Below are 17,455 nucleotides of genomic sequence, written 5' to 3' on the forward strand. Positions count from 1 at the left end.
TATGGTGCTGAGCTTTCCTTTTTTCTTTTTTGTGGGTGGTTTATTCCTTGGAGTGTTTTAGGTCTCTCATCCTTCAGGTGGTCTTTTCCTTTTCTCTTTCCTCTCTCCTTGTTTCTCGTGCCTTCCCCCACCCCTCTCCTCTTTATATTTTGCCTCAAATCTGCAACTCAACATCTTTCATGTCTTGGGAATTCTTTTCATCCTGATGATGAATCACGGAGTGTGATTCGAAACGTTGATGGAAAAATATACACACAATCGAATCCAGAAAAAAAATACACTAGAAATGCAAAATGGATTGTGGAAATCTCATAGCTTTAATCATTTATCTTTATCAAATAAAACTTTCCAAAAGTAAAATTAAAACTTAGATACAAAAATAAAACAAGATATTACCAAAACAAAATATATAATGTTGATTACATTTTTCAAAATAAATATTAAACAAAAAATACATCAAAATAATAAATAATAATTTTCTTCAAAAATGAAATTAAAAGTTATATATAAATATAAAACAAGTATATCGTTAAAAAATAATTTTACAAAAATAAAATAAAACATAATAGTTCTTTAAGAAAATTAAAATTTATGCAATGAGTTCTTTTATTTACATTTGTTGAATGGATTGTAAAACCTTTGAGAGGTCCTTTGAAAGATTTTATACATAATATGATAGATTGTCTATTGCTTCTATGAGAATTGGTAAAGAACATTCAACCAAATCTATCTTTGCTAGTTAGATCTCTCTTTGTAGGATCAATCCCTCAATCTTAAATAAAATATATATGCTCATCACTCATTCATTGATTCATATAATCAAAATATAACTCTTAACTTGTTATTAATATTCTCTAGACTTATATTCAATTTTACTTTAAATATTTAATAAATAAATAACAGAATACCAACACATTTAAAATAATTAATTTATAATTATTTTAAATATAAATTATACACTTAAAAATCTATTTTTCATAATTTATTTTTACCTTATTATTATCAGCAATTCATACTGGTATCACATGGTTTCCCAAATATTGTAATAATTGATAAAAAGCTTCAACTACTTTTTCTTCCTCACCCGTCATTAACATTCCCATGTCGTCTTCACCAAATGTTTTCTCACCGTTTTTCTCTAGTGCAAATTCCTCTTCCCATCCGAAAGGGGAAGATTGTGTGAAAACACCTATCCATACCCATTTCCCTGCTTCCATCTCCATTAACCGCATGGAGGAGTATCTCCACAACTTAGCATTGGGACTCATGAAATTTATTACAAAGCACATCATCGCTGCCACGTTGGAAGAACGTTTCTGCCCACATTTTAATCTCAGTTCAACAGAACCCCATTTACTCTCGGCCGCCTTGCATAACTCAACTAAATTGACACCCGGGAATTCCCAAGACTCGAGAGCCGCCTTCACACCACTCCCTATCTTTGCACATACAATACATTCTGATGGCCATTTGCTTCTCTGCAAAAAAAGTATTGACAATACAATAAGCCGATGAATACTTCTTACATAATGTGTTCGCATATTTAGAAAGTATTGTTACCTTTATAGTTTGATGGCAAGGTTGTAATGCCGATATGCCCTTCCATGCCGACACCTCTATTCTTCTCAAACTCTCCATACTTTCCAGACTTCTTCTACCCCAATTATGTGCGATCAACGTCTCTAATGACCTGCAATATTCTAGCTCTTCTATTATCTTCAGCTCTTTATCAGCAGATTCTTTGATTTCAAATTCTCTGAGTGAGACTAACTCTTTAACATTTGGAAACTCTTTTAATTCTTTCCCAGAGTATCGTAAAACCAGCTTCTCGAGGTTTACCAGACCACAAACACCGCTTATGCTTTTCAGCTTTTCACAATCTATCACCTCTATGGTCTTCACAGATATCGGCAAGCTATCTATCTCTACTAGCTGGTCATTATACGAAAGTAATACCTTTTCCAGGCTGGGGCAACATTGTTGAGAAATTGATATCCTCGACACAAGAGTTCTTTCTACTTCTATATATTTGAGGCTGCACAACGAAGAAGAAGAACACCTCGACAAGACATTCAAGGATTTAAGCTTCACATCACAAATATCAAGATGAGTCAAGGAGGACAAATTCCGGATTGGTGGCAAAGTTTTCAACGGACTCTTATTGATTGTCAGCTTTTCCAGTTTGCTCAGCTCACCAATGTTATATGGTAATTCCATTAAGCTCATGGAGCCCACTTTTAGCTTTTTCAGTGATTTCTGATTTGGGATTTGGGCAGGCCAGTTTGTGAGATTTTTACATCCATAAACTTTGATAACCTCCAGCTTTGTAATATTTACAAAATTGTCCGCCTGCAAGGTGAGCTCAGAGCAATGAATTAAATAAATATTCTGCAGATTTATGAGATTCTCAAATGAAGGTGGCAACGTCATCAACCCACTGAAACTCAACTTTAGATGCCGCAGGTTTCTCAAATTGCCGAACTTGGGAGGCAGCGACATTAGCTTCTCACAATGCTCTAACACGAGGTACTCCAGCGACTTTAGTTTGCAAAAGTCTGCTAGTAGATCTTCGATAGCAGATGCCACGGATATGACTATCTTTTTCAAATGCTGTAAACGTCCTATTGAGCTCGGAAATCTCAGTAAACTGAAGACTTCGCAGATAAACAGCTCTCTCAACTGCTCAGGAGGCTGCAGAGGCATTCGTTTTGTATTAAGACAAGACCGTACAACGACTATAACAGATTTAAGGCGTGTCTGCACATAAATTACAGTAAAGGAAAATACTTACATCGGCAGTATCGCTCCAAAGTTCTTCTAAGTCGTCACCAGGTTCAAGCTCTAAAATTCTTAAATTCAACGGAAGCCATGACGGAAGAGCTGTGTGCGGAAAATTGAACCATCGGAGCCAGACAAGGCCTGCTGATAATATAGCTGATTCTTTTGTAAAATAGTTGTTTCTGGCAACCAGGATTTCTAATCGCTGCTTAAACCTTTTACTTGATCCTCTCACATTTTCCACAAGCTTCATACATTCTTTATAAAAGTCTTCTGTTACCGCTCGAATCCCCCTTATCCCCCGAATCAGCACGCCCTCCTAAATGAAAAACAAAAAATGAAAGCAGTCAGCTTATCAGTGTACCAGAAAATATATCCATCTCAAAATACTGGATAGCATAGAAAACATGATATTAAGCTCACCTGCCCCTCTATTTCAATGTCGCCAATTTGCTCTGGTGACCAAAGACGCAAGGGAGATTTAACAATTTCTTTTCCCTTATTGGCAATCTCTCTTCCCATATCCCGTAGATGATCATGCATTTTAATGCAGTTCTTCTCATCGACCTCAACAAGACACTTATTCTTCAGTACTGTCAAACTATGCGGCCCACTCCATCCCGACGCAGACCCATCCCACACTGTGACGGCCAACTCTTCTTTTTCTCCTATAAAGAAACAACATATATCTAAAAATATCTCTTTTTCTTCCTCATCTAGTGCATCAAAGCTCACTTCTAGTATGTCTTTTATGTCTTTCGGCAGTACTCTGGAGATCTTGTCTAATTGAGCATTCCAATAATCCTGGGGCTTGCCATTAACTAGTCCTCCAAGCACCTTAAGGGATAAGGGCAATCCTTTGCAGACTTCTAAAAAATTTTCAACGAGAAGTTGAAATTCATTTATTGGAGAGGGTTGTCTAAACGCATGCCAACAAAAAAGTTTCATAGCATATTTGGGATCTAATTCTTTCATCTTGTAAATGGAGGAGACTCCCCATGATGTAAGAACTTCAGATTCTCTACTTGTGATAACAATCACACTACCCTGTCCAAGACTGTCCTGGATTGGCAATAGAGCCTCCAACTGCTCTTGATGGTCTACATCATCCAAAATGATTAACATTTGAACAGATCTCAAATGCTTTGCTAAAATTGCTTTTCTTTTTTCTACATTATCAACATTTTGAACATTTTTGAAACCAAGATCTTGTATCATCTCTTTTTGCTTCTCATGTAGATTTGTTTTAGTCTCATCCCGCGCCTTATGAATAAAGCAGCATTTATATATGGAGTTTATTTTCTTATTGTAATATTCTTTTGCCACTGTAGTTTTACCACATCCACCCATCCCAACAATCCCCACAATATTTATATTTTTAGAAGAGTCAAATGCATTTCTTTCAAAGTCTTGTAAAATTTCATCAAGACCAAGAGGATAATTGGCCACCACTAATGGTATCTTTTGAGTGTCCTTAATGTAATCTTTAATAGCCTCCAACAAGTTCGCTTCCCCTTCATCACTAACAAAAACAATTAAAAATGATTACCCAAATTATTTTTTCAGAAAAAAAAAAACAAAAAAACTTAAACAAATAAATTTATTTAAACATATATTTAACTAATATTGAAACATTTTTCATATAAACAATGTTTTAGCTCTTTGAACTAAAATTGAAAAAGAGAGACACAGATATAAAATCTTTCATATGTTAAGAAAATTAGAAGCTTTATAGAAATTAAATAATTTTATAGCATATATTTTTAAATATCTATTTGATTGTGAGTGACAAGTTTTTTATAAGAAGATAAGGAATTGTAATTTTATTTTTATTTTTTCAAAATATTTTTTATGGTAAGAGGCTTAACATTACATAGTACCTACCCAGTTATTTTTTCCGTATAATTTTAATGACTAGATAATAGATAATTTAAAAATAAGCTAACAACTAAAATCTAAATTTAGAAGCAACTTTATATTATTATTATTTATTATGACTAGATAAAGATAATTAAAAAATAAGTTAAAGACTAAAATTTAAATTAAAAAGAAACTTTCTATCATTATTATTTGTTAGATTTAAAAGAAACAAATCTAAATTAAAAGGTAACTTCCTATTATTATTAAATGTAAAAAAAAATTATATTTTTAAATCTAGATTTAAAAGAAACTTCTAATTTAAAAAGCTATGTTTTTAAATATAGATTTAAAAGAAACTTTAATTTTTTTCATACAAATCATTTCATATTCTAAAATAAGACTAAATTCTAATTAAGATTTAACCATATGAAATTAATTAATCTATGATTTGATATCTCTTGGCATCATCTACATAAATTTTATTTATAAAATATAGGTATGCTAGTTTAAAGTCGACATTTTTTTAAAGATATAAAGACATTAAAAAAATTAAAAGTAACAAAGAATACAATATTAATAAGTAAAATAAAATTAATAGATAGATAAAAAAAAATGGCACTGAACAAAAATTCACATAACACCAAAAAATGGTAGGAAGGTAGAGAATGGAGCATCCAAAGAAAATAAGAATTAAAGTAGATAAAACTCAAACTAAAGAAGAAGTTAGTGGGACTTAAACAAGAAAATATTGGCATCAGGAAACCTGAGGAGATTCTAAAATCCAATGGTTGTTGTGCATGTCATATATTGGCAAAGATAGTCATTGATGTAGGACTAGATAGCTACAACACCATAGCCTTTGGCATTTATGTAAGCTTGTATGGAGATCTTCTTTCTACCTCTCAGATTGAGAAGTTGAATGTTTTGGCTGAAGGGATATTACCTCTTTGTTGAAGGGGTACTAATCTTATTCTAAGTTAATACAGGGATCTACCTCCTCTGGTAGAACTTAATTAAAAAAACAATAATGAATGGTAGCTTTTCCAAAAGTAAAACTAAAGGAGAGACACAAAATGAGTGTATGAAGTTATATATATATGTGTATATGTATACATCTATATGTATATGTATGTATGAATGTGTATATATACATGTATATGTATATATGAATGTGTGTATATATATATATGTATGTATGTATGTATGTATGTATGTATGTATACGTATATGTATATGTAAACATGTATGTACACACACATCTCAGTACAAGGTGATATCTTATATATTAATACTAAAAAGAAAGATTACATAGATATCAAAAAGTTTATGCTTAAAACCACTATCCTTGAAGACAAAATAACACAACCCCCGAAAACATGAATTCTAATACATACCAATGACATCATAAACAACTATTCTAGAGGTAACAAAAACAACTACATGATTGGTACTACAAATTACTACAACACATAAGACTAGAACAAGAAAAAACAACCATCCTCTGCAAACAAAAACCTATAATACACAACCCACTCACAACTTTAGTTCTTTCTCCTTTAGCTTCTTAGTGTCATCGATCCAATAGTATTTCTTATAGAAGTCATGCTTATGTTTTCTCTTCCTTGGCTCCTCTCCACCTGTTGCTTTCCCCATTTGACCATGATTGCATAGATACTCTTTAATGAGCACCCAACCACCTTGATCTTTTCCCATTCTCTACTCCCTACTATTGTCTACTCCCGAAACAAGAAAAGGCCTTAGAGGGATAAATTCATTATCCACTTTCTACTTTCCACTCTCCTTCACCCAGTCGTATCATGGCCATCAAGGTTTTCATACCAAAATTCCACTCTTCCCTAACACATTCCCTCATTACCTATTTTACGTCTTCTTTGGTGCCCAATTCCAAGCACCAAGAAAAGAAAATAGAGGCCACATCTATATTTGTGTGGTATCTGAACTCGGAATTCATATACTCCTCCCTCATAAACTTGCCATCTATCCTCAGGAAGTGAGGATGTCAACTTTAAATATATTCCTCATCCTTTCCTTAGAAATTTTCCCCATAAAGGTGAGTTGCTACTTGTCTATCAGAAGGGAAAAATTGGCCTCTATATTGATACACAAAATAATAACAAATCCACACACTCCATACAACTCACCACTCTAGCCTGCCTCACTACCTTCAAGAAACCCTATGCTACTAAGAACAAGGTCAAATATGTTTAAAAGGATAGAAAAATAACTTATTTGTCCAACCCCATAGCTCAACACCCATGTTTCCTTCACTACCTTGAAGACGCCCTATAATGAAATGATAAAGGCCAAACACATTTAAAGTGATGACATATTCACTTGATCGTATTCCCTACATTACACAAGTTGCCACTTCATCTCAAGTGCAACTTGCATAGTTTTCCAATGGCTATAGACTGCCAATTGCATTCACCTCCATACTACCTCCTATATTTATCCCCTTCACATAGTTGAACGACTCATGTCCCATCCATTACATGAAAACCTGCCTCACCTACAAAGGCTAAATTTAGTCCTCTGAAGTCATTTGACCATTTCATCATATTGTTGCCTCTAGCAAAAATCTCTAGTTTGAGAGAAGATTGACCTTCCTATTATCCTCACAATTGATATGGAAAACTTTGAAGTCTTGAAATTCATTTAATTTATATTTATAATATTAATAAAATTATTTAAATTCCAACTAAGAGCTTCACCCTTAACTATAGAATTCATAATCACCCGAGAGTCGCCCTCTAGATGTAGCTTTGAGACTAAAAGTTTGGAAGCTAGGTTAAGTGCCAAGATCGTCGCCTGAGCTTCCACCTCATTGTTAGTACTTTCTTCTATTTTTTTAGCACTGATTACAAGGATGTTTCCAAATTCATCCCTAGCAATGCATCCCTCACTCAAGGGCCATGATTTCCCTTTGATATCCTATCAAAATTGATCTTGATCAATTCATTCTTTGGTCATTTCCATATCACCTCCTCAATGGGTTGCTTAATTGGATTATCCAAATGAGTCCAATTAATGGGCCTAAACTTAAGAAGGGGCCACTGAGACTAGATAATCTTGTTTGCCATATATTGAAGGGACATTTTTGAAAATTATGATTTTGTGTTGCTGCATTGATAGTTTCTAAAATCACAGATTCAGTCTCACCAACATGCACTACAAGTTTCATCTTTGCCTTGGAACATTCTCTTGTTTCATTCTTTCCACAATCAATATCAATGGGACAACATACTAAATACTAGAATACACTACATTGTTTCGAACCAAATTTCAACTTTGAAACAAATATTTGACCAAGGAAGGTAAATGGATTTGCAAATTGATATTTTATAGAAATAATCTCCAACATTTTGAAGAAAAACCATAGTTCAAAAGAAAGTGGTCAAGTGTTTCTTCAGTGGTCTTTACAAAGCATACACCTAAAAGGACCATGGAATCCTAATTAACTCAATCTTTCACCTAGTAAAATTTTGCCTTTCAAACCCAACCACACAAAGGTGCCCACCGTAAGAAGACAACATTTGTTCCAACTTAGTCTAGTCGACCACCCATTGTCCTCAATTTCATTCTCCAACAACTTATATCCAATCATCACTAAATACTATCCAATTTTATCTCAACACCATATAATTTCATCATTATCTCTTGTTAAAAAAATCATTTCCCTCCAGAATACACCTATAACAAGCTTCTTGTTGAATATTATGTTGTAAGCCCTACACATCTCTCCCATTCCACTTTTCAACACCATTATCCACAACCTTTTCCACATCGTTACATACTTCTTATCCCAATTGGCTTCCATAATATGTTGCTCTTCTCTAACCATAGGATCCTCCTCAAGAACTTTGTGTCCTTTCCAAGAGTTACACTAATTTTTTCCCCTCTCTCTATTACTCAATTGCATATAATATGATCACAAATGATATGCCTATAAGACATTAGGAAGTTCTAGATTCTTGACCCCTTTGGGGGATTTTGAATAGTGATAATTTGATCTCTATGCTGAGAAAATAGGTATTTTCTCTTAAAGATTTTAACCCATTTCTAGTTTGGATTAGAGTATATATTTCATACTAACTTTTGTCCCAATGATTCATTCATAGTAATCCAATTACTCAAACCTGCCCCATCTTTTGATTTTGGTTTATAGACTTTTTCCCATGCCAACAATGATATTTTTTCTTACTCTTACTTTCCATTCCAAAAGAACCTTTTCAATTTTTGTTCAATCATTTTCCAAACTTTGATTGGGATTTTCAAGCATGTCATATAGAGGATTGGTGAGGCACAAATAACAGTACTTAACATGGTGAGCCGTCCAACCAACATCAACCATTTTCTCTTCCACCTCTCTAACTTCCCAATGCAATTGTCAACTAATTTACTCCACACAGTTGACTTACAAGCTCGTAGAAAAAGAAGAATACCTTTAAGAGCTTCCCTAGAAGTTTCCCTAATTTTATATCCACGATTCTAGAAATTTCTCTATGCTTATTCAAGTGGGTATTAAAGAAGATGATTTTAGACATGTTCCAATTCATCCTCTATCTTGAAACATTGTAATATTAGTCCAGAGTATTTTTTATCCATCTAGCTTCCCTCAATGATGCCGCCCCAAAAAGAATAGTATCATTAACATATTGCTCATCTGTGGTAGCATCCAAACTAGAGGAAATTTTCATCTCTTGCCACTTGCCCTCTTGCCTTATTTTAGAAGTGGATCTACCCAATGTAATTATGCCAAAATGATGAAAAGGAAAGGAGATAGTGGGTCTTCTTGTCTCAATCCTCTAATATATTGAAATAATCTTTGTGGACTACCATTGAACAATATTAAAATTCTATGAGTTGTGATGCAACTTTTCACCCATGCAAACCATTCTTTGCAAAATCCAAATATTTCCGTAACTAAAAGCAATAATTTCTTACCTACTTGATCATAAGCTTTTCTTATATCCAACTTAATTAGTATTCTATCTACATTGGCCTTTCTAATAAAATGGTTGCCTCATGAGAAATGATAATGCCCTCAACAATAGATATATTTGGAAAAAAATCACCATGTTCTTTTAAAATTATTCATGTTAAAATTCTTTTCATTTTGAGGGTCATCACCTTAGCAATGACCTTATATGAGGAGTTACAAAAGTAGACCAGTCTTAAATAATCAAAGGTTTGCACTTGATCTTATTTTTGGGATCAAATAAATCAACGTATTATTAAAATATATTTCGATATATGTTTTAGCTCTTGATTCCTCTACTACTTCCCATAGATCCAAAGCAATCACATCCTAGAAAGTTTGGTAAAATAATGTTGGGAATCCATCCGGGCCTAGAACTTTATCCTCTTCCATATAGAAAACTTCCTATTTGAATTATTCCAACACAATTGGTTTCTATAGGAGTAGATTTTGTTGCTCAGGTATAAGCTTAGGCACCACTTCCAACATTTTATCAACTAGAGAATCATCCCTCACCCAATCCTGTGTTAGCAAGCCTTCAAAGAACCTAATTACCTCTTGATTGATATCATCAATATTTGTTAATGAAACTCCTTCTCTATTTGTAACTTAATAAATTCTATTTCTTGGCCTTTTAGCTCTAACTGAATTGTGAAAATACTTATTAGCCCTATCACCCTCCTTTAACAAACATTCCCAAGAATTTTGCCTCCAAAAAGTCTCTTCTTTACATAAGATCTCCAAATATTTACTATTAAACTCTTTTTCTAATAGAGAAATCCTTTCTTCCCTTAATTGATAATTTTGTTATGCAACTTTTCAAATTGTTCCTCCATATTCAATTTCTCTTCAAAAATGTTTTTAAAATGAACTTGATTCCATTCCCGATGCCTATTTGTAATGAATTGTAACTTTTTGAAGAAGATGTAAGTTTTCCTACTAGTAACCTATGGAAAATCCTTTCACCATTGGGCAATAAGTATTTTGATCTTGTTGTCTTGTAGCCACATTTTCTCAAATTTGAAGGGACAATGGATTGGAATAGTCTTTTTGTACTAGGAGGGTTAGTGGGTAGTGATCAAATCATAGGAAAGGAAGGATTGATGCTTCAACAATAAAGGGATGATTTGACCATATAATATCAATGAAAAATATATCAGTCTTCTTTGCAATATGATAAATTCCATGCAATCTATTGGTCTAGTTGAAAGATCCATTCTTGGGATTTATTTTCAGCAAATCATTATCTAAAAACAAGCTTTTTAAAATCCTTCTGAATAGCACCCAAAGCCCCTTCACTACCTAACTTATCTTCCAATTCTAAATTCATATTAAAGTCACCACCTAAAATGATTATTGATCTATCCACATTCTTTGACAAAGGTCCAATACTTGGAACCAAACCTCCTTTTTCAAGCCTTCTCTTTCTAGACCATATAAATTGAGCAAAAAGAATTCACAAACCATGTAGATCACTTGAACTCTGACTAACTATCAATGAGCTGACTATGCTACTAGTTCAATCTTAACCTTCATCAGGTTCCAAAGGATACCCATACCTCCTAATATTCTCCACAAAAGAGTCTTTGGATCTTCCTTATTTAATTTGGTTTCTTGGAGCAATACAATATAATTGTGTGATTGATCAAGACCTCTCTTGATCAATCATCTCTTGTAAAGGGCATTACATCCCTTGACATTCCAAGTTAGAACCTTCATGGCTCCTGGAGAAGGTATCCTCCCTTCCCATGAGATAACTTACTTTGTCTTTTCACACAACCTGCTATCTCCAATTAACTCAATTTGGCTTTCTCCCCATCGACTTCTTCTCACCAATTTTCATTGTTTTGACATAGCCACTATTTAAATAATCATTCTTTTATCTAGAATAGTTTGTTCCCCTTCTAAAACTCAGTCATCTTTACCTTTTATGAAATCCCAATCAAGATCATCTCCATCTTCACTTAGCCTCAAGATAGCTTACCCTGTTTCCCGTTTGTAAGTCCTTAGAATAGGTTTGGTAGAGGATTCATGAATATCTTTAAAAGAAACATCTAGTGAGCCCCAATCTCAAGATTCATGGATCCTCTTCCTCTCAGTACCTCCTGAATTATTCAATATTGGCTTCCCTGTGACATTTATAGTTTTTTCAACTTTAGCCAAAACCTCTCCTACTAAATTAAGAACCTCTAGACTACAATTTACTTGACAATCTGAATCCAAGAGATACTCACTATTACTATTAGGCGTTCCACAATCTCCTTGCGATCTTCTTGCCCTATTTCCTAAACACTAATTTCAATAAGGCATTCTGGCATCCCATCATTGGGATTTTGAAACTTGGAACTTTTTGGAATACTCTCTTTACTCATTTTGAAGAGATCTCTCCTGATTAAGTCCAAGTTGGATTTAATGTCAAACTCGTTACTCAACTCCATTCCATTTGCAACCTTTTTGATCAAGTTGATTCACATAATAATTTGGCAACTTTGAGTCCTTTTTACCTTTGGCCAGTGAGATTATCTTGTTTTCCAAACCTTCTACCTCTTTTCTTTTCCATTTAAGGGTGATACAATTAGCCGACAAATGACCTACCACTTTGCAAAAAATTATAGTTATCCACTATCTCTTCAACTTCAATCTGTTGCCACCAATACCTTGCATTTATTCTAATTTCCACCACTTTTGGAAGGTTAGAAAAAGGCTTCTAGTTCATACATATTCTCACATACGTAGTGAAGTCAACCTGTTCAATAGCTTCATTTGCTTTGATGAAGTTACCCAACCTGTTCCCAATAAGTTTTAAAGTTTTTGATCCTAGTACTCCCTAGCTAGATTATGCAATCCTATCCAGAATGGAACTTCGTCAATTATGGTCCTGAGGGGAGTAAATTTTGGCTCCAAATCTTTAATAAAAAAACCTTATGCCACCCATCAAAAATGGCCCATTGTTAAAAACCTAGGTTTTTAGACTAGCATTTTCTGCTATAACTAAGTAAAAACCAATGGGAAGGGTTTTTAGCTCACACTCATCACAACATTTCCTAGCATGGCTATATATGTGACCCATTCCCTTTCCCACTTCATAAAGAAGGTTGTTTCTTTAAATCTATTTATTGTTCCATTTCATTCTAGAGTATCCAAGGAAAGAGAAATAATTTAATTTTTTGCACTCTGAATGCGTACCTTATTAGCATCGCTTGTTTTTTTTAGGGTCCTTTGACTTCCATACTTTTTCAAAGATAACCTTTTTGTCTACAACTTGTTTGTCAAAAAATATTTCGTAGCTTGATCTAGGTTGCTACAAACCTCCATGACACTTTGAGTCTCTTCGAGAAATAATGTTTTCCTTTCATCTAAGGAAGTTGACATATCCAAAACTGTTATGTTCCTTCTAAACCAAGTTTGGCGGCTTCCATGCAAACACATTTCCCCCATTAATCCTATTTTCCTAATTCATCTATTGATCAGGTCCATCATTCTACCTTGGTCGCAACTCTAGGTTCCTCCTTGTTTCCATAAAAGAAAAGCGAATATAATACCAAAAATATATTTTTTTAATACAAATAGAATTAATTTATAAATTTTAAAATATTTATGTATGTGTATGCATGTAGTAAATAAAATAAATAATTTTTAACAAAATACAAACTCTCAAAAAGAGACAAATATATCTAAATATTTTATAATAGATGCAATTAAGATATACATAATTTATTAAAACACTTACAATGAGTAGTTTTCATTTTAATTTATTATTATAATTTATTTAATTTTTAAAATAGTTTAATTTTGTTTGGATGAAAGATTTTATTTGTACTATGATTTTAATAAATAGAGGAGAGCTTAATTTTAACTTTTTCTCAGAATGCATAACTTAAATATTTAAGTAGAAGAAGTAATATAAAATAGTCATAGTTTTAACTTTTGATAGCTCAATATATATGTTGAAAAGGAAAATGTATCAATTAAAATTTGTATGTGTGTTTTAACGATATATTTTTTATCATTGCTTTGAAATTTAACTGAAAAAAATGATTTGATAAAATATTAGAAATAAATTATTTACTTGTAAATTCCTATACGTCATGTTGAAAAGTTTCTAATATTTGAGCTTTAAAAACAAGAAAACACAACAACATTTTGAGTCAAATTTAAGAAGGTTGTCAAATTTGTAACAATTTAACTTTTTTATACCCTTTTATTGTTATAATTTCCTTACAATTAACACAAATGTTACAATTTAATTATGCTGACGAAGAAGGGGAAAGAGAAGAGGATTATGGATATAATTTGTATATTGCAAGATAAATATATTTTTAGTATGTGTGGAAAAATTTCTTTTATTATATTATGTATGACATTATTGAAATTTTTTTGGTGTAGATAGATTGACACTATATTAAATCAAGATATAAATATCAAACAGAAAAATCATATCTAAAAAAACTAAGATCCACCACATACAATGACAAGAACAAAGATATAAAGATTCAAGAAATTCACAAATCCAATACAAAGCTAGTGCTTCAAAAAGACAATAAACAAATAAAGTGGTAAAAAATAGGAAGGCCTTTGGGTGGTCCAAGCCAAAAATAAAAGTTATCAAAACTAACCCAGGTCATTCTCATATGGTTTTCAAACATATTTTTATTGTTATTGGTGATTGGCATTAGGATGATCTTCTTATTAAAGAAAATTATTCAAATTTAGTCATTGAGATATTTGATCTTTTTTTTCATACTTGTATTTTACCTTTCTTATTCATTGTGTTCTCATTTTTATTTATTTTTATTGTCAGAGAACAAAAACTATTCTCATTTTTATTTATTTAACCAAACCATCTCTTGTGGTCTAGATCTAATTATGGTCCTAGTCTTTTTGTGATCACTATTGTGCTTTTGTTCCCATATATAATATAGTTGGTATAAGCTTGTCCCCTAATAGAATTATTGATGCAATCTTATGTATCTGAATGCAGAGTTTTTTCTTCATCTATCTTGATTATTGTTAATAATCTTGAACAAAATATCTTCAAATTGAACACTTAAGATTGCCTGTCTAAAAACAAATCTTATGAAATAATTAATATGATTTTAAAAAGACTCTTCCATAACATTTTAGCATCTAGAAAATAAAGAAGAGCCAAGAAAACTTCATTAAATTAAGAACATCTTTACATCTAACTTCTTTCATTTTGACATAAAAATTCTTTTGAATGATTAATAGTTAAAAGATTATATATTAAAGAGAAAAGGTTGAAATTTTGAAAAAGTCTAGAGAGATGAACCCAAACAAGATAAACCAAAAACTGCTGAGCATTAAAACAACATCAAACGTCTAAAAGGAGGTTAAGAAAACAAAGTAATGGTAATAAACACATGAAAACCTGAAACTAAGGAAGAGGGTATTTGATACTTACTCATTCTCCTCAACAATGTGGCCAGTACGGTATGTAACGTCTTGCAGCGCCACTTTCCAATCATTTAGTTTTTCTGAGCTGTATCTGGCGCCCTCTTTATGTTTGGAAAATGCATCAGTGTAGACTCCTTTCCCTTTGGTAGTCCACCGGATATCACGGGGTTCAACTTTGTAGAAGACAGGAATAACTGTCTTGCCTGTGTTGAGCATATATGATAACTCCGCCAAACACCAAGGAGATTCTGCATATCTGGGCGAAAGTATGGCAATATGGAGGAAAGAACTAGTCATGGCTTCTTCTATTCTAGATGGTATCAGATCGCCCAAATCAAGCTCTGGTTGATCCAAGAAAATTTCAAGTCCCATGGATTTCAGGGTATCGTAGATGAAGGTGGCCAGTGTTTTCTTGGTGTCAGGTCCACGGTGGTTGATGAATACATCCCAGGTCCTTGGTTTTGAAGATGATCCAGATCCAGATCCAGATGCAGATTCCGGCACAACTTCCTCAAAGGCATTGTTACTCTCGCAGGGCACCCTTTTTCTTCTCTTCGTTGGTTTTGAAGATGATGCAGATGGCGGCACAACTTCCTCAGAGGCATTGCTACTCTGATTGGGCGGTTCTACTCTCGCAGGGCACCCTTTTCTTTTTCTTTGTTGGTTGTGAAGATGATGCAGCCGCAAATGGCGGCAAAACTTCCACGAAGGTATTGCTACTCTGATTGGGGGTCTTTTCCAATTCTTCGTTGGATTTGAAAATGATCCAGATTCGGGCGTTGCCATGGAAGTGAAATGGAAGAAAGTGAAGTGTGGGTGAATGATAAGAGCGGAGTATATGTAAAACACAGAGAGACGCAGGGGAAGAAGGGATTGAATTCGCAATAGTATGGCAGAAAGCAAATAGAGAAAAACGGTAGAAATAATGTGTGGAGGAGCAGAGATTCCAAGTCAATCAAAGAAAAGTCGTCAAAATATTGTAGGAGAAGAAGGGATTGGAGCGAATAATGGAGGTATACGAAAGCTTTTAAAAGACGTTTACCCACTTTCCGCATCCTTGCAAACTCCGCTTTGCCCACTTCTGAAACTTCCAATTTCCAGTGTATACGAAAGCTTTTAAAAAGTAAGCTAGAAAAAGACATTTACTAAACATTTTCGGGGAGACCAATCAAAACCAAGCTGGAAAAAGACGTTTACCGGATCAAAACCAAGCTGGAAAAACACGTTTACCGAATCAAAACCAAGCTGGAAAAAGACAAACGTTTACAAAACATTTTCGGGGAGACGACTCCACAGTATTTCGGGGTTCACGTTTAGGGGAAGGGTATGGTACTGTTCACGGCTAGGGAAGGGTAGTGTATATCTTAAGTTTGTAAATGGTAGTGTAGTCATTCTAGTTATTTTCATATATCTTAAGTTTGTAAATGGTATTGTGATTTTGATGGATGTCATTATTGTAAGTTATGACGAATGTAGAAGAATAAAAAAGTGGGTATTTCAAAATGAGTTGATATATATTTTCTATTGTCTTGTTAATTGTTCGTCTTGATCATCATAAAATTTGCACAAATGATTGAATATTTGTGTATAAATGCCCTACTAATTGCTTCTAATTATTGACTGCTTTTTCAACTATTGGACCATATACAAGTGGATGGTTATTGGCCCAATAAATGACTTATTAGTGGACATGAACATGGGCAACCCTAATTTATCTATATAATTTGTTATATAGTTTCTTCATTTGAAAGTGTATACAATTTATAATTCTGTGAAAGTAAAGTTTCATGTTATTAGTTCTTGTTTGAGGAGGAATGCTAAAGTATGGTGATGTTTTATTAAGTGGTAATTGTGTATGTTACAAAGTGAGTTTCAAAGGAGTGCAAATAACTAATAAAAACACAAATTAATAAAACATCATGATTGGGTTAAAAGAGGTCATAAAGAGCATAAACAAAATATGTTAAATCCCTTTGTTGAGTAGATTTGTCCATGATATTTGATTAGATGTGTGCTTAGTCAAAAATTCGGCAACATAATGACGCTCAAATGGAAAATGAGTGGGAGAGCATAAAGATGGAGCCAATTGTAAACCCCACACACTAAGCAACCTATTAACTATAGAGGATTATAGTCAATCCTGAGTGTTTAACACTTTTAAGCCTAGAAGTGCATTCTTAGTGTGACAACATACATTAGGCAACATATTAAACCTAGAAAATGTCAGTCAATTCTGAGTATTTGATTTAAGTTATTCCTAAAATTGGCCAAGGGTTTGATTTATATGATTTCGATGAGATTGGATGAATGGTCAAGATTGAATATCAAGATCTATGGTGGAGGATTAATGAGAGAAAATATATGAATTAAAAATTGATTTTGGGGGTACTTGAGGGGGCAAGC

The 17,455-nt window shown here is 33.2% G+C and overlaps 2 protein-coding genes across 2 annotated transcripts; both read right to left on the reverse strand.

The window, feature by feature from the left end:
* Positions 1-1,004: 1,004 nt before the first annotated feature.
* On the reverse strand, positions 1,005-3,080 carry LOC131874794 (disease resistance protein RPV1-like). Its single transcript, XM_059218719.1, has 3 exons — positions 2,792-3,080; positions 1,561-2,691; positions 1,005-1,478 (listed from the first exon to the last, which is right to left on the reverse strand). The coding sequence occupies exons 1-3, from the start codon at positions 3,029-3,031 to the stop codon at positions 1,011-1,013; spliced, it is 1,839 nt and encodes a 612-aa protein (XP_059074702.1). The 5' UTR covers positions 3,032-3,080; the 3' UTR covers positions 1,005-1,010.
* Positions 3,081-3,159: 79 nt separating this feature from the next.
* Positions 3,160-16,007, reverse strand: LOC131875349 (disease resistance protein Roq1-like). The gene is made up of 2 exons (XM_059219448.1): positions 15,060-16,007; positions 3,160-4,300 (listed from the first exon to the last, which is right to left on the reverse strand). The coding sequence occupies exons 1-2, from the start codon at positions 15,836-15,838 to the stop codon at positions 3,160-3,162; spliced, it is 1,920 nt and encodes a 639-aa protein (XP_059075431.1). The 5' UTR covers positions 15,839-16,007.
* Positions 16,008-17,455: the final 1,448 nt, after the last annotated feature.

Source organism: Cryptomeria japonica, chromosome 4 (assembly GCF_030272615.1).
Source record: "Cryptomeria japonica chromosome 4, Sugi_1.0, whole genome shotgun sequence".
Lineage (NCBI taxonomy): Eukaryota > Viridiplantae > Streptophyta > Pinopsida > Cupressales > Cupressaceae > Cryptomeria > Cryptomeria japonica.

Bases quoted from the DNA above. Each gene is read 5' to 3' on its own strand.
- LOC131874794 (XM_059218719.1), bottom strand. From the start codon at position 3,031: ATGAAGCTTGTGGAAAATGTGAGAGGATCAAGTAAAAGGTTTAAGCAG. The intron at 2,692-2,791 runs GTAAGTATTTTC...ATGCCTCTGCAG, and splicing joins TTTGGAGCGATACTGCCGAT to CCTCCTGAGCAGTTGAGAGA. The intron at 1,479-1,560 runs GTAACAATACTT...CTTTTTTTGCAG, and splicing joins CTTGCCATCAAACTATAAAG to AGAAGCAAATGGCCATCAGA.
- LOC131875349 (XM_059219448.1), bottom strand. From the start codon at position 15,838: ATGGCAACGCCCGAATCTGGATCATTTTCAAATCCAACGAAGAATTGG. The intron at 4,301-15,059 runs GTAAGTATCAAA...TGTTTTTGTTAG, and splicing joins CACATTGTTGAGGAGAATGA to TGATGAAGGGGAAGCGAACT.